Genomic DNA, 16,145 nt, shown 5'->3' on the forward strand with positions numbered 1-16,145 from the left:
AGCATTTCATCGTTGTCTTTTATCCCAGAAGCATTTGAGTTGCTTTACAAACTGTTCACACAGAGGAGCTGCTCTGTGGGTCCTTACAGCAGGGAGTGATTCCAGAGCTGTGCTCCTCAGTTTGCACTCAGCAGCGATGCTGGAATTTCAGGAGAGGCAGGAAAAGAGTCGTGAAACAAAGTCCAGCATGATAGGGAATTTAGTTATTACAGGTCAGATAGCCTTGTTTCCCTTACCACATTTATCCCTCATAAAGGATATTGCTGGGATTTTTCTATATTTCTACAGTAGTAACCTAAGAAGACATGATCTGGCTCTGTGTTACTGTCTTTCATTTGCAAGTGATTTTAACAAAAAAAGAGCCACCCCTAATTAGTTAACCTTTCTCACATCATCAAGTTCTTAAATGGGCAGAATAACAAGATCAACAGGTGCTGATGATACTGCCATGAAGAATTATCTTCAGACTTAAATAATTATATTTTAGCCCTTCGTTTATTTTCTTTCTCCAGCCATTTTCTGAAGCTGTATAGTTCATTTAGCCCACCCTCTGCCTGGGGTACAGCGTTGCACACCCCCCTCATCCCTGTCACCGTGACAAGGTGACACTGTCACCACAGGCTGAACTTGCAGGTGTCTTGGCACCACCCCAAACACTGCAGTCTGCACTCAGAACTGAATTTAAATCCCTGTCCTGGTGAGTACAAGCTCAGTGCTCATCCCTACTCCAGGTAAAGCCAGGCTCTGGTTCCTGGCAATGATGCCAAAGGAATTCTCTGCTGTCTCACACTTCCAGCAAGCTGCTCACAGCCATGTGGGGCTCAGGTTCCTCCTGTAGTGTTAAAAGATCAAAATTGGTGATGTTATAAAATTTTAGAGCTTGGGCTCTACAGAGACTGGAGCTCGTCAAGAAAGCAAATTCCTTTTCTACCATCTGGAAACGACACAGGGTGGGAAAAGGCACCTTGGAGCATCCCGGGAGGACAGTGTTCCTCCTTATCTCTGAACTCTCCCAACCACAGAGTATTTTTTTTGCAGAACCAAAATGAGCCAGACCTCAGGGTCCTTGAGCAGAGTGTGACCACAAGATGTCACAGTTGCTTTGCTGCGATGTGTGGTCCTGCCCCTTTCCCACTCCCAGCCTTCATCTCCCAGGTATCCCTATGAACACACATGCTGGTATTCAGGTTTTTTGTTGCTGCTGTGGTTTTTTTTTTTTTTTTTTTTTGGCAAAACAATATTCTTCATTGTATTCTGAGCAAGGTAAGGCATTTAGGTTTCTAGCTCACTTATGGGTTGTTCACAGTATAAACTCAAAGCTTTCACAGATTTATGCCCTTGCTGTAGGTCCAGCTGACAGACAACAATTTTGATAGAGACAGAGGAAAAAAATCTAAGTTCAAACAAACACTTCTTGGTGCTGCCAGAGTTACTGCTCAGTGTCCCACAGACCCCAGGTGCCTTTGCCAGATGGTGTAGCAGACTCAGAAAACACCACAATGTTGCAGACTTGAGAGGCTTTTGTTCTTTATAGCCTATTGCTAAATTTATTTCTTTTTCTGCCCCAGAAAGCTGCCTGCATAGCCTGGATGGGGTCCCAGGGGCTGATGCTAACACTAGCTCACCCTGAAGTAGAGCAAGAAAGGAGTTTAGTCGTAGAAGCTGATGAGCCTTGCAGGACCCAACTATGGGTCTTTGGGTTAGTCCCTTCCAGTGTGCACATTGAATTAAAGACCTAATTCATGGCCTGTGCAAGCAATTGCTATGGATGCTCCAAACAAACAGCACTTTCTTTCCTGCCCGCCTGGCTGGTGCCTCTTCCCAGCTGGAGCCAGGCAGAGTTTCCCATCTGGCCCCTGTGCTCCAGGGCACCACGAGGAAAGCTTTGCTCCACCAGGCACACAGGAAAAACAAAACCCTCAGCTATAAAATGGAGCTGCTGAGTGGAGCAGCAAGGGCACAGGGGACCTGCTTCCTGCAGGAAGGGCAGAGGAAGCAGGCAGAGGTTTGCTCTGCCTTCTATGCTCGTCATTCCTTGTCCTCCAGTTCCTGCCACTGCTGTGGGATCCAGCCACGTCCCCAGGGAAGGTGCTGGGACAGGGCTGACCTTGAGCCCTTTGCCCTTTCCCACCCAGGGGAGCATGAGAACACCCCGGGTGGTTCCCAGCTGGTGGGAGGGCTTGGCTTGGGACAGCGGGTCCCCTTAGGGGATGGGCTCCGTGGCAGCTGGGTGACTGTGTCACCTTTGCCCACAAGTGGTGGCTTAGCATGGGAGCATCTGGCCAAGGGGCAGGTTTGGTGGGAGCCAGGGAAGGCTCCTGTAACCCCTGAGCTCATCACTGAGGAGCAAACACTGTGGCTGGTCCCCATCTCCAGGTGAGCAGGGTTGGTGGCTGGAGCTCTGCTGGGCACATCCTGGGGGCCAGGCAGGTTGGTCCCTTGGGGACTGCACGTCCTGGCCTGTACATCTGGGAGCTTCTCAACACTTTGGGAATCCTGACTGTGGCTGGGTTTTCTCTGCAGTGGATTTGCTGGCTACTGGGAATTCAGAAAGGTTCAAGACTGAAACTTCCTCTTCCTCTGCTAGGGCTGTGAGAAGAGTCTTGAAGCCATTTGTGAGCCCTGCACACAGTTTCAGCAGGAAGCAGCAGCCTGCCAGAACAGATGAGCAGTTACCAACTGGGTTGCTGAATCCTGCTGTGCCTTTTGTGCCATGACTGATGTCTGAAAGAGGAAAAGGTCCCTTTCACTCTGAGAGAGATGCCAGCCCTGCTTGCTAGTGGGCAGTGTGAGGAGTAGTCATCTGATTTCCCCACATGGAATGATGACACCCCAGGTTCCATATGATCCTTGTTCCATCTTCGTCAGCCCATGTGTCACTGACTAATTTTTTTTCACCTACGTGTCATTAACATAAGCCTTCTCTGCAATAAGGGTAAGACCAGAAAAAGTGTAAAGCCCAAGCAGTGCTATGCATCCTGGCACTGTTCTGTGGTGCTGTTATTCCCCAGGCTTCACTCTCCAGGTTTTGCACACTTCAGGGATTGCCAGTGCTGCTGATCTCTTAAAACATCCTGGGTTTTGAGCCCTGGTTCTCTGGTGCTGCCTTGGTTTCCTACCCTGCCTCTCCCAACAGCCACATCCAGGATCCTCTCTCAGAGCAAGAAGGCACTGGAACATGGAGAGTTTTCGGGCAAGTCTGGGGCACCTCACTGCCACTGGGTACGTAGAGACAGCTTTATCCCTGTCTGTTCCTCTGTCTTGATAGCTATTGTATGGCTTTTTCACAGAAAACCCTCTTTCCTAGTTAAAATTGTCCCTCAAAGGATAGGTGAGGCTGGTGTCCAGCAGTGGGAGACTAAGATTGCCTGGCTGGGTTTAACCCTCGGGCCAGGCTCTTCTCCCCTACAGGTTTTCTGGTTTATGAAGAGTCACTCCAGATGTGAGACCTGAGAAATGATATTTTTTCCCAAATGTTTGTTTCAATTAGACATTTGCATAGCTTTATGGGACATCTCATCCTATATGTAGTGGCCAAATTCTTTTCCTTGGAGAGTTCCTCTGGCACTGCAGCTTCAGTGTGAAACTGTTTTCTCTGTTTGTCACCCTTAAACATGTAGATTTGTGCTTGGCCTCCTTTTAAGAGGCAGGAAGAGCACCACTCAACTGCTTCTTGTCCATGTAAAACCTTTGAAATACAGAGCTGGTCTAACCATTTCCACAGAAGCCAGTAGCCTCCTCTTTCCTCCAACATCCTCTAAGTAAGCATTAAAGCCTCAACCACTGTCAATGAGGTGACCCCTCAGAATCTGTTATGGTTTTTATAGAATAACACAATGTTTTCCTGTGCTTGCATTAATAGAGGAATAGTTGCATCACACTTAGGATTTATTTTTCAATAAACCTGTCCTGCTGCTTCCAGGGGAGATCTCAGCCCCAGCTACTCAGGGAAGTTAGCAGGGAAGTGGAGAAGGGTGAGACCAGAGGCACCCAGAGGAGGACAATATAAACCCCCCTAAGTGATCATCTCAAGAAAGTCCCCTAATCAGTGTTTAGGAACTTCCTCTGCTAACACACAGGTACTTGTTTTTGCAGGGTGAGAGCTCGTGTTTACTGTGAAGACTTTCTGTTCCCAAAGGTGCACAGAACTATGGCAGACTTGTGGTGGATTTACTCCAAACCTGTCCCAGCAGATGGCAGAGAGCTATGGACCTTGTTTCTGCAGTGTTCCTGCATTACAGCAGTGATAGGAGGCCTCTTTTACAACTGGATGTTTGCTTCCCTGGAGTACTCCTGGCACCTCTCCATTGCCATGGCCATCTCCTTGAGCCTGCTCCTTCTCCTGACTCTCCTTTTGGTGCACCCTGCCCGTTGTGTCTTCAGCATGATCATGCCCACGTTGGGCACCAAGCAGGGCCGGAAGCTTCTCTTCTCGACCTGCATCATGATCGCAGCGGTGAACATAACACCCAACATCATAAGCAACATTAAAACCATACTGCAGGTGATTCAGTGCATCTGCAAGAATTCCTCTGACAGCCTTCTGAACTCAACGGCCTTGCTAGAGAAAGTTTCCTGGGAGTTTGGGGATGCAGTCCAAGAAGCCATTCCTTCCATGCATAAGCCTATGAATGGACATTTTCGCTTTTCATTGCTTCAGAACAGCTCCTTGATTTACCAAAAAATGCACCTTGCTGGTGAGAAAATTAGCAGAGAGTTCTTGTCTGCTGAGGTACTGGTCAAAGACTCTGTACGAGTAGCCAACAGACTGGCTGCTGGTTTCTTCATGCTCTATCTCTGTTTTGAGTCCACCTGGTATTTGAAAAATTATCTCACCAACCTCAGCTTTGACAATTTTTACATCACCAAGAAGCTGGAACGTTTAGCCGTGGACAGAAGAGCAGCTCATCTCCTGGTGGGCTCATCCAAAAAACTCATCCGACCTACAGGCTTGAAGCTGTCCAGGGAAGAAGTGGTGCTGTGCCTCGTGCAAGCCATGCTGGTCACGGTGGCCCTGATGCTGATGCTGGTGGTGGTGGCCATGGACCACTTTGCGTTCAGCGTGGCAGACACGGCGGTGAGAAAGGCAGCTCAGTTCTCCGCCGTGCCCGTCACCCTCAGCATCAAATACAAGGTGAGAGCTGGGGTGTCCTGCCCTGCCCTGCCCTGTGTGGGGACCCCACTCTGAGTCCATTCAGTGGTGGGGATTGCAGTCTTTGTACTCTTATTTACACAATCCTGACTTCCCTCCCCAGCAGCCAGTGGGATGAGCAGCAGCCCTTGGGGGAGGAGGCAGTGGCACAACCTCAGCTGCTCAGGGCAGCTGGTGAACGCTGAGAATGTCTCCTCATCCCATTGCGTGGGCATTTCAGTAGAAATCCCTGCTTGCTGGCTTTGTTGTTGCCCTCTGCAATCCCTCCCACAAACTTCCCCTGTTTCTAATTCAATATTCTTTGGTTTGGCGTTTTAACTTTCCTCTTCTGCCACACAGCTTGCCCCCTTCCCCAGCCCAGGATCCTTAGTGCAGATACCTGCTTACAGTGGAATTACAGGAAAACAGTCAGGGCTTAGAAAAAGTCTCTAATATTCAGATATTCAGCCAGTAATCCCATGGTCTGGATGGTGTCTTTCACCATAAATCTCACACAGGGAATGCCTGTTTTGGTGTCTGTTCCAGTGGATGAAGATGACAGATAGGACTGGCTCTCACCCTGCCCAGTGCTCAGTACCTACACATTGCACTGTTACTCCTGAAGTGATCAGACCCTTCAGTGTCCTTCTCTTGTGCTCTAACAGTGACTCCACACCCCCAGGCAGATATTTCTGTAGTAATCAGTTGGTTTTGGTGTCTTCCCTCCCCATTTACATTTTAACCCTCTTTATTTCAGGCTGAAGTAGGGATCATGCCCTTTCTATTCAAAATCTTCTGGCGTCCTTCTGAGGCATTGCTGCTCAGTGACTTCAACAAGACCTACCACCATCATCTGCTCTTCAGCTCTGCCCACTGCAGGATCAGCCCCCCCACGCCTCCCAAGCCCTCTGTGCTGCTCGTGGTGGGGCTGCTCTTCTGCATCCTCTATGGCACCGTGTTCCTGGAAACCTTCGCGCGGCGCCTGTGCCGCAGCATCGCCGCCTCCTTCTTCCAGAGCCAGGAGGAGAAGAGAGCGCTCCACCTGTACAGGAAACTCTCCAGGAGGCACAGGAAGGAGCAAAACTCTCTGAAAGGGGATGTCTGATACCACAGCACAGGCTTCTGCCACAGGAACAAACATTTGTTTTTCCAGAGTTAGAGAAGTGTTTGGAGCTTGGGGAAAAAACACTAAAAAGAAGAAGAAAAAAGTTGAAATATCACATTTTTGCATTAATTTGAGAAAAATGGGCTACATTTCCTTCTTTTGTGTTATTTTAATATCTAGAAGAAGGCATGGAGTCAGCTGTTGCATATCTGCAGCACTAGACAATGCTAACTGAGAAATAGATATGAGTTGGGGTCTGGGAGGAGCTCATTTACCTTCTCCACCACATCTGTGCTGGAAGAAGTACAGATGCCTTTCTTTGTTAAGTTATACCTTCAGGCAAAAAAAAAGGGCAAGTCATTTGACTTGATTAATTTAATTTTCAATGAGTTGTTCATTTCAGGTTTTGTGCACAGAAACCTGGGTAAACCAGATAAATTTAGAATATAGTTTATTCACCAAAGAAAGTGTCACTTCAGCCTGCTGAATTAAATTCAAGATTAATATGACCATGAGGGGCATGTCCTGGGCATGGGTGGTGGAAATCAGCACATGAGGGCTTTACAAAATCTCTTCAAAATTGCTGTTCAAAATGAAATATAAATAAAGTAGCTGCAGGACCTCAGAGAGAATGAGAACAGTCAATAAAGGTCAATTTGGGTGTCAATCTCCTTAACAAAGAAGTGATAAGATGAGAGAAAACAGCCTCAAATTGTGTCAGAAGAGGTTTAGATTTGATATTGGAAAAAATTGTTAAAGATTTACCAAGCACTGGCAGAGGCTGCTCAGGGTAGTGGTAGGGTCACCATTTCTGGAGGGATTTAAATGACACATAGATGTGGAGCTGGGGACATGTTTTAATAGTCCCTTGGCAGTGCTGGGCTAATGGTTGGACTTCACATTGGGCTCTTGGGTTGTTTCAAGCTCAGAAACTTTGTTATTGTGTCTGAACTCATAAATGCAACACTTGGACAGCATCTGAAATGTGTTATTTTTGATGGAGAGACAGAGTGGACACCTCTGTAGGAGCCAGAGGAGAGGGAGATAAATCCTGACCAGGTTAAAAACTAAGCAACTTCACAGCTTCATTTCTTCGAAGCATGTCTATTATTATCCTCCCTTCCTCCATTAAAGTCTTCACTAAGGTAATTATTTGACATAATGCACCTCAATGAGATTAAATGACAGAAATTAAGTGGTAGCTGCTTCCAGATGCACTAAATTTTCTCATCTTCTGTGGTACTTGAAACAAGTATGTTTGAATTGTATTTTTTAAGCATCTGTCTTACAAAACCCTAGTGAATTCATCTCCCTGGGGTTTTTAATGTCCTGTTGTTCTGTTGATTAATCCAAGCACCTTTGTGCCTCTACAGCAACTGTGGGCTTTGTCATGGTGTTTCTGTAGAAAATGCCCTGTGCTCTTCTGTTTGGGTGAAAGCAAAAAGATTTCCACTGAGTAGCTAAAATTATCTGGAGCTGAGGGTTCAAATAGCTGGGAGGAGAGAAGCCCTTCAGACAGCAAACCATCCCAGCAGCATGTTGTCTTCCAACAAGAACAGCTTGAAAAGGAGATTTTCCTCAGGAAGACTTATCTTTTTGACATCAGCCATGTTGTCCCTGGTGCCGAATTGGGCTGTCTTGTTTTCCCCAGACAGAGGAGGCAGAGCTGCTGGAAATTGCTCTGCTGCCCTGAGAGGCATTGTTCAGCCAGATAAAGGTGTGACAAAATAGAAAACATTGCCATTATAAAGCTGTATTGCCCACTGGAGGGGTGAGCTGCCTTGCCAAGGTTTGCTTGATAGTACAAGAGAGAAATACTGAGCAAATTATCCAGCAGGAAATGTTAATTTATTCACATATTTTTTATTAAGTAGAACCAATGTACAAGTCTCATTATTTGCTGAGGGATTTTCATCCCTCAGAGCCCCTCCACACTCACACCCTCACTCCTGCTCATTCGGGCTCTTAGTTTTCACTCAGCACATCCCTCCCCTCCCACAGGCAGAGGAAATGGGGAGCAAGGCTTTGTCCTGTGTCACTGTCCACCCCTCCCTGGGATCATCCCTGCTGGTTAGTGCTGCTCCTTCCAGCTGTCCCTGGCTGCAGGGACCCCTGGCTCCTGGGTTTGGGTGCTGGTGAAGTTGAAAATTTGGGGTTAGAGGTTGGTGTGGGCTGGGGTGCCCCAAGGGGGCTGGGGAACTTTTGCTGATGGGCTCCAAACTCCCTGGCTGTGGTGCCAGTGCCAGGCCCCAGCTTTGCTGATGCCGTGGCCCTGCTGCCAGGGAATTGTCACCCACTCACATCTGCTGCAGCTGCCACCAGGAGATGTGGCCCTGGATCTGTGCCCACAGCTGCCATTCTTCCCCGGGGTTATACCATGTCAGGGGCTGTCAGCCTGGAAGGACACACAGTTTTGCTTGCCTGGTTTCTTCTTTGCACTTACTGAGATTTGAGGCTTCATAATTATCTAGATAAAAATTTTAATCACAAGAGTGAAAAGCCCATGGATTGCTTTTTTCTCCACCACTGCAAACCCAGGGACAGAAAGACACTCACACATAGGACAAGTTCTACCTTGAAGCCCTTGATTCCCTTGGAATTTTGTGGTGTATTTTAGTGAAGGGATGGAGCTGAACTGACTCCATTTCCTCAGCCTCAGGTATATTAGGTAAAGCATATACTAAGTTCCTGCTCATGGCTGGCTGGAAGGCAAGAATGAATGGACTTAATATGCTGAGGTGCAAGTAAATAATCCAGCTCAGACAGTCTCTAGGAAAGATCTCATTCACAGCCACAAATCTGCATCTACTAGAGCAGACAGGCAAGCAAACAAAAACCTTTCTCCAGAAGCATTTTCTGATTTTTAAGCAAACTCCACTTTTATTTCATTTATCCTATCTAGAGTATTTGCACTGTAATTGCAATGGAGAAGAGACAGTTCCATGCACAAATTTTAGAAAAGGAAATATTACTGGACATTAATAAAAGCAAAAACCTACTTCATAGCATTGTGCATATGATTCATAGTGGGAGTTTCTCAAATTCTAGCTCTTTCAGTTGCAGATTGTGTCAGGGTTTCATTCTGAACTCAATGCCTCTATTTTGCAATAGAAAATTTCCAAATTGTTAGTAATTGGCTTTCAGCCTGCAACACAACCAGTGGAAATGAGGTAGAAGCAACACTGGTTATCCCAGAAGGCTGCTAGAAGCTGGAATGTGGGTACAGAAACCAATAATCCTCCAGGCATGTTTCTCAGTCCCCTGATTTCCTGAACTCTGAGCACATCACTGATTCTCAGTGTGCAGGTACTCAGAGAAGCCCTGAGATGTGTAACTTCAAAAAGAAACCCCAGGGGTTCACAGGATAACATTGGCACGTTGAGGAGAAGCTGAGGAAATGGAGTCAGCTCCCCTCCATCCCAAGCCCTTCCCAAGGACTGAGGCAGAGGCAGTTCTCTATTTCTTTGCTGATGAGCAAAGACTAAATTGCCAGAAGAGATGTTTTCAACACACAAACTGAACATGAAGAAGTACCAGGATTTCACACATTTCTTACCTAGGTGCTTTTCCAGTTGAACACTTCGTAATTCCTCATCCCACCTGGAAACCTGGGGAGATGCTGTCATATGTGAGAAGGGAGAGAGGCCAATTCTGTGAATTTATTTCCCAAGAGATTTAAAATGAAAAGGCCAGGGGTCTGACTAGCCAGGCATGATCCATAGCTTGGATGAGAGGTTTTCATTTGAGGTAGATTGAAAAACTGAAGCAGCCAAGTGGAAGGGCTGAAAGCTCCTTCTTTTGCATCAGGAATTAAGCTGTTCCGACAATAAAGTGGGAACTCTGTGAATTATAGGAGGGAGCAGGTCAAGCCAAGTTTGTGACTGGGATGGGATGAAAAGGAAAAGCTGTTTTCCTTTTACCAGGAGAGGGAAGAAATTGCTCCATGTGCTCAATGCTTTGTGCTCTGCACTGCCAGGGCATCAGCAACACCAGGTTCACAACCCAGTGAGGGAGGGAGGAACTTTGGTCCCATCTAGACCTTTCCTAAAAACAGATGCCTAAAACCATGTGAGTTTTGCTCTCTCAGGAGCAGTTGGTGATGCAGGTGTGGTCCTGGGCTCTGCAGGAGGTGAGTATGGTGCTCTTGTTGGGGCTGATGGAAGGAAGGAGATTTCTCTGGCATTAGAATAAATTCCTCTAAGAGCAGGGAGAGATTTGCCCTCTGCTTGGACACTGCAATGAGCAATGCACACAGAAAAAACTAAAAACCACAAATTGGGTGGAGGCCCCTGAGCAGTAAGAGCTGCTGCAATTTCACCATCTTTTCCTTCAGACTAACCAGAGCAGCTCTGAGGGGTGAAGGCTGATGGAACAGAGACATTTTGGGGGGAAGATCTGCAGCAGCAGGACCAGAGAGGTCAGCTTTAGTCAGGCTTTTTTCTATCCTTTTATGCCCTAGTCAGCTGTGTAGATGCAGGGATGGAGCTCAGTGATTAAGAACTTTACAGACACCATTTCCAACGTTTCCTGGCTGTTTGCACCAGTGCCAACCAAGGACTTGGAGCATTTTGTCCCCTCCATTTTGTCACACCTGCTTGGTGTGACATCCAGCCATGGCATAAGCCCAGACCTTGACACCAAGTGAGAGTGGGCTCGTGTTTCCTCCCTGCTGCATGGCATGGCTCTGCCTGCATGGATGGGGAGCAGGAGCAGAGCTGGAGGCTGCTGTGCTCTCCCAGGGCTGTGCTCAGGTGTGCAGAGTGTGCTGTACCAAGTGCTTGTTGTTACAGAGTTATGGTGTTGACATTTAGATGTCACAGAATATTAAATAACCCATAATTACAGTCTAATTGTTCTGCCAGAGTTCTCATTCCTTCATAATATTGCATGAAGAGCTTTTATCTCCCCTCAGCATTATTGTGGCTATTATCCCCCCGGGATGCCCCTCCAGCATTCATCCACCCAGATTACTGTTCTGGGAGCTGCCAGTCTCTGTCCTGACTCCAGGCACATCCTCCCCTGCATGCTGTCCTCAGGATGAGCACTGGGATGGGTGGTTGAGGTGGGATGTGTCACAGACAGTGCCCCAAAAGCACATCAGAAGAGGTGGCATTTTTCCCAGCACACCTCCAACCTTCTGGTTCTGGCAGAGGCTCAGCTTTGGCTGCCCAAACCACAGTTTCCTCTGACAGACATCAAGACTCCAGAAAGAGTGGAGCTCCCAGTGCTTCCATTTTGTTGTGCTGCCCTGAAAGCCAATGCTTCCACCCGCTTCTCTCTTTTTGCTCATCCAGGCAGATTTCCTGGAGGACTGAGCACACCTGAGCAGGTGTCAGAGTTTATTGGTGGCAGCAAGAGCTGGGAACCCTGACCTGATGCTGCAGCTGATGCCCAGGTGCTGCAGGGGCCATGGGGTGTGCAGGTGATGCCATCCATGGATGCTGGGCTCAGTGGGAGGGAAAGGAACGTTTTTGGCCCTTCTCCCATGGCACTTCCAGGCTCCCACAGCCAGCCCAGAGCAGCACTGCTGGTGACACAGCGTGGGGAATCCCCTGGGATGACAATGTTTGATTTCACAGGCTTTGTAAAATACACTTGGCACGCACACTTGGCCTCACTCAAACCTGCACAGAGCATCCTTTTCCATTCTCTGCAGAGCTGGATAAATCCCCAGTGGTTTGGTTCATTGACTTATCAAATCAGTCCAATGCATGTTGCTGCCAAGTTGTTTTTTTGATTTTTTTTTTTTTTTTTGTGTGTGTGTGGGTTTTTTTGTTTGTTTGTTTTTTGGTTTTGGTTTTGGTTTTGTTTTTACTATTCAGGCTGCTTAGCCCTTCCAGGACCTACCTGGAGCAGAGTTTGAAGGATGCACTTATTAAAATTTTAGTGGGGACAGTTCACAAATAAACTATATTCAGAAATGAGAGGCTTGTGAATGGCTGGCCCTGGCCAAGCCCCTCATTTTCAATATCTGTTTTCATCAGTTTGATAATTTTTGGGCCGTGAGAGGCTTTTTCCTTGAGGTCTCAGGCTGTGAACACAGCAAGGAAGCAGGAGAAGGGCAAAGGGATAATTTTCCTGTTTGTGAAAGTGGCCTCACTTGACTTTCTTTAAAAGCTAAAATTATAGTTGTTAGCTGAAGAAAAATCGCCAGTTTCTTTGTGTCCTGAAGGCATTTGAAAAACACGGTGCATCAAAGATTTAATAGCAACAGATCTTTAAAAGAGGTTTTTCAAATAAGAGAGGAAGGCACCCAGAAGCCAGGAGGAAACTCTGGCAGTGAGACAGGGAAGAGAGGATCCTGAGATGACCCAAATTGCTGCCTGTGCTCCTTAAACCTGGAATTAACAAATCCCTGGTCTCATATGAGCACAGGGAAGCATCCTTTCCCTGGGACAGCACTACCCAGGCTCGATGTGACAATGAGAGGTTGGAGCTCCTCAGGCCTGGCACCACCGGGTCCCTCCTGGGGCTGCCCCACAGGAAATGCTGCCTGAAGACAGTCTCATCTTCCAGCCTGGAACGGTTTCACCCACAGAAATCCCCATCACTGCCTTCATCTTAATTGTTTTCCATTCCTCCAGTCTTCAACATTTTCCATAGTGCTGCTCCCTTCCACATTTCTGGCACAGATGTGATGCAGCCCAGGTCTGTGAGATGCTTCCTCTAGGGTTGTTCACAGAAATCAGTAGAAAACCACCAGTTTGGTTTTTTCCCCCCACATTTTGCATTTGTTTAATTCCTTGACAGCTGCCTTCTTTGCTTGATCTCTGAGGGCAATAACCCAGAAAGCCCCAAAGCAATTTACTTATTGGCTGTGACTCCAAAATAGATGAAGGTGATTTTGACAGAACTTCTCTCCTTGGTCTTTCTGATCAAACAATAACTGCTGCTCTGTCAGACTGGCTCATTCCCCATCTCTACTGGCACTTGTCAGCCCCCAGGCTGCTCAGCAGAGCCACCAGCACCTTCCTGCCTGGTCCCTGCTGAGCTGCAGGGCTGCAGAAGTGGGAATCACTTCCCCACCATCACTCACAACTCAAAATTTGGCCATTGCCTAGGGCCCTGTAACCAGTGTCTCGGAACCACTTGTGGTTTTTGTAATTACACTTCTCCACATTCACTGGCAACACATGACACTGCCACCCCTGTGCCCCAGCTCTAGCAGCAGAGGTTTTATGGGTTTAATATTTGTAGCAATGAAGCCCAAGGGAATGGAAAGAAGTTTTTCACAGTTTAAGTAGGAGGATCGCTTTCTTTTAGCTTTGTTTTTTTAATATATGAAGCCTCACAGTTCTTTTCTGTTCACAGGACTAAGGGAGCTGCCCAGTGAGGCTGTGTGAGAGGGATGAGCTGCAAGAAGATGTCATGGACATCAGCCATGATGTACCCAGCCTGTACTAACCTGGCCATGGAGCTGCACAGACACCCCTTTCCAAAAACCCCTTTCCCTGCCAGCACCCAGGGACATGGCCATTCCCATTTGGGGATGTCAAGAAAATGAAGATTTCTCTTTGCTGATGTTTCAAAGAGTGGGTGGTGGCAGGTATTCATAAAGGATGGTGGTGCCAGGTGATATCAGCAGAGAAGGAAATGCTGATGTGTGCTAAAAGAACAAAACATGGACTTTTAACAAAAAAAAAATCAATGTCTTTGGCCATCAAAACGTTTATATTTAAGTCAAGATGGAAGAAAATATTTTTATAAGTGTCAAGCTGGGTAGCCCCTTAAACACAAGCCTCAGTCACATCCTGAACATCACAGTTACTGAAGGAGGCTGTAAAGGGAATATTAACCAGTCATCACAGCAAACCTCACAATTTTGACAACCTCACAACTTTGACAACAGAATCCCCCAGTGACTGCATTGGGCATGTGAAAAATATTTTTGTGATTCACGTAAACTGGCAATGGACTCAACAAATGCTTGTATCTGCTGTGTTGAAAGAGGACACGTTCCCTGGCATAACTACAAAGAACAGTTTTGAAACTTTCTGACTGAATAGCCAAATAAAGCATTGAAAAAGAAAATAGAAGTATAGTAGAGTCAAGAGATGAGGTGGCAAAAATGACTGATGCTTAGAATAAAATAGAGGAAGCAAAAAAAAAAAAAAAAAAAAGAGGAAAAAGAAAAATTAAAAATTCTGGGAACCATTAGACAATTTACCCCCTCCCTATCAAGGGCAGGAAACTCCCTCCTCCCCTGAGAGGCCCTGGAGCCCAACAGCTCCACCACTATCACCACCATCTTGTAGGACTTGGAGCAACAGGAGAGAACAATGTGCACGGATCAGTTATCCCCTTCCATGGAAGACTCAACAGTACCACAAGGCCCCACAGTTTTATTATCCCTCCTTTGCCTACCAGTGCAGAAATGGAATTCCATATTAATTGACCATTGGTGGAATAATTTGTTTGAAGGAGCCTGGTGGAAGAAGTTGGGGTTCACGTTGCTTTGTTCTGCATTAGGCCTGTTGTTTATACCATGTATGATTCCATGCTTTATTAAGCTAATACATTTAGTAATCCAGGGAATGCAGATTTCAGCAATGCTCACAAACCCTAAAATAACAACCATGGGAAAAAAACCTCACTCCCTTATGATAGTCAAGGCCAAAGCAGAACCAAATATAACTGTGACCCAAAAAGTATTAGCTTGATTTAAAGCAGAGCCACAAATCAATAATATAAAGAAAAAGGGGAGGGATTGTAGAAAATGTTTTTGTGCTTCATGTCAATTGGCAATGGAATCAGCAAATGCTCACATCTGCTGCATCGAAAGTGGATGCATTCCCTGGGATAACTACAAAGAATGGTTTTGAAACTTTCTGTTTCAAGAAATAACCAAAATAAGTATCGAGAAAGAAAACAGAATAAGTATAGTAGAGTCAAGAGATGAGGTGGCAAAAATGACTGATGCTTAGAATAAAATAGAGGAAGCTGTGGTAAAGCTAAAGGATATTGCAACAAAGTGACTAAATGCTTATGTACAATAAAAAGCTTGATGCAATTGCACCAGACTAAAATTATTTATCAGACACTGGTGTAGGACCTCCCTCCAGATCACCACAAGCAGGACAGGGAGCCTACAACCACCTGGAAAGATTATGAAATTGCTGGTCCCAGCTTATTGATATTTACTGATTCAGACTACCACAAGCACTCAAAAATGCTTTGTAGGCTTAAACCAGTATATATACTCTGGTGAACTTGTAGTGGTGTGTGCTGTTAGTGGAGCAGTGACAACACGGCAACCCAGCGCTGCTTGCTTGCTTTCTTTAAAATAAAAGATATAAAAAATAAAATTTGGTTTGGCTATCAAAATTTTATATCAGGCAGACAAACATTCCTCCCCAGCCCAGCCCCAGCCCGGTGATTGACACAGAGCAGCTCAGGAACAGGCAGGAGGAGCTGCTTCAGTGGGGTGCTTTAATGCTGTTGTTATCTGCACTAATAACTGCTGGATTGTCTGTGCCACAGAGCAAAGCAGCCAGGGAAATGATTATCTGCAATTATCCTGCACAGTGTTCCAGGTCTGAACCAAAACAAAGCTTTTTACTGCTTTTTTACTGCAGCAGTCTGTCTTGGCTTCCTGATCCCACAAAGCCAGTTCCAGGAATGGGTTTGAGGAAGCAAATGAACCCCAGCTCCCTTCTCAGGACATTTGTGCCAGATTTGTCCCTTCTCCTTTCCCACACACAGTCCACATCCTGAGGACCTGCAGCATCACTGTGAGACAGAGCACTGGGATGAAGTGCTGGAATTGTGTTTGGGTTACAGTCACTCCAGAACACCAAAATACACAACCCCTTGGATTATGTGAGCAAACACGTGTGCCCACACGCCCAGTCCTCCCCACAGAAGGGCAGTAAGGACAGGAGGGGCCATGCCTCCCAAACCCGGGGCTGC

At 46.6% G+C, this 16,145-nt stretch overlaps 1 protein-coding gene across 1 annotated transcript; it reads left to right on the plus strand.

Moving 5' to 3' along the window:
- Positions 1-136: 136 nt before the first annotated feature.
- OCSTAMP (osteoclast stimulatory transmembrane protein) lies at positions 137-6,874 on the plus strand. Its single transcript, XM_077787091.1, has 5 exons — positions 137-212; positions 3,137-3,222; positions 3,923-3,974; positions 4,080-5,134; positions 5,889-6,874. The coding sequence occupies exons 1-5, from the start codon at positions 137-139 to the stop codon at positions 6,234-6,236; spliced, it is 1,617 nt and encodes a 538-aa protein (XP_077643217.1). The 3' UTR covers positions 6,237-6,874.
- Positions 6,875-16,145: the final 9,271 nt, after the last annotated feature.

This window comes from Lonchura striata, chromosome 17 (genome assembly GCF_046129695.1).
Source record: "Lonchura striata isolate bLonStr1 chromosome 17, bLonStr1.mat, whole genome shotgun sequence".
In the NCBI taxonomy this organism is placed as follows: domain Eukaryota; kingdom Metazoa; phylum Chordata; class Aves; order Passeriformes; family Estrildidae; genus Lonchura; species Lonchura striata.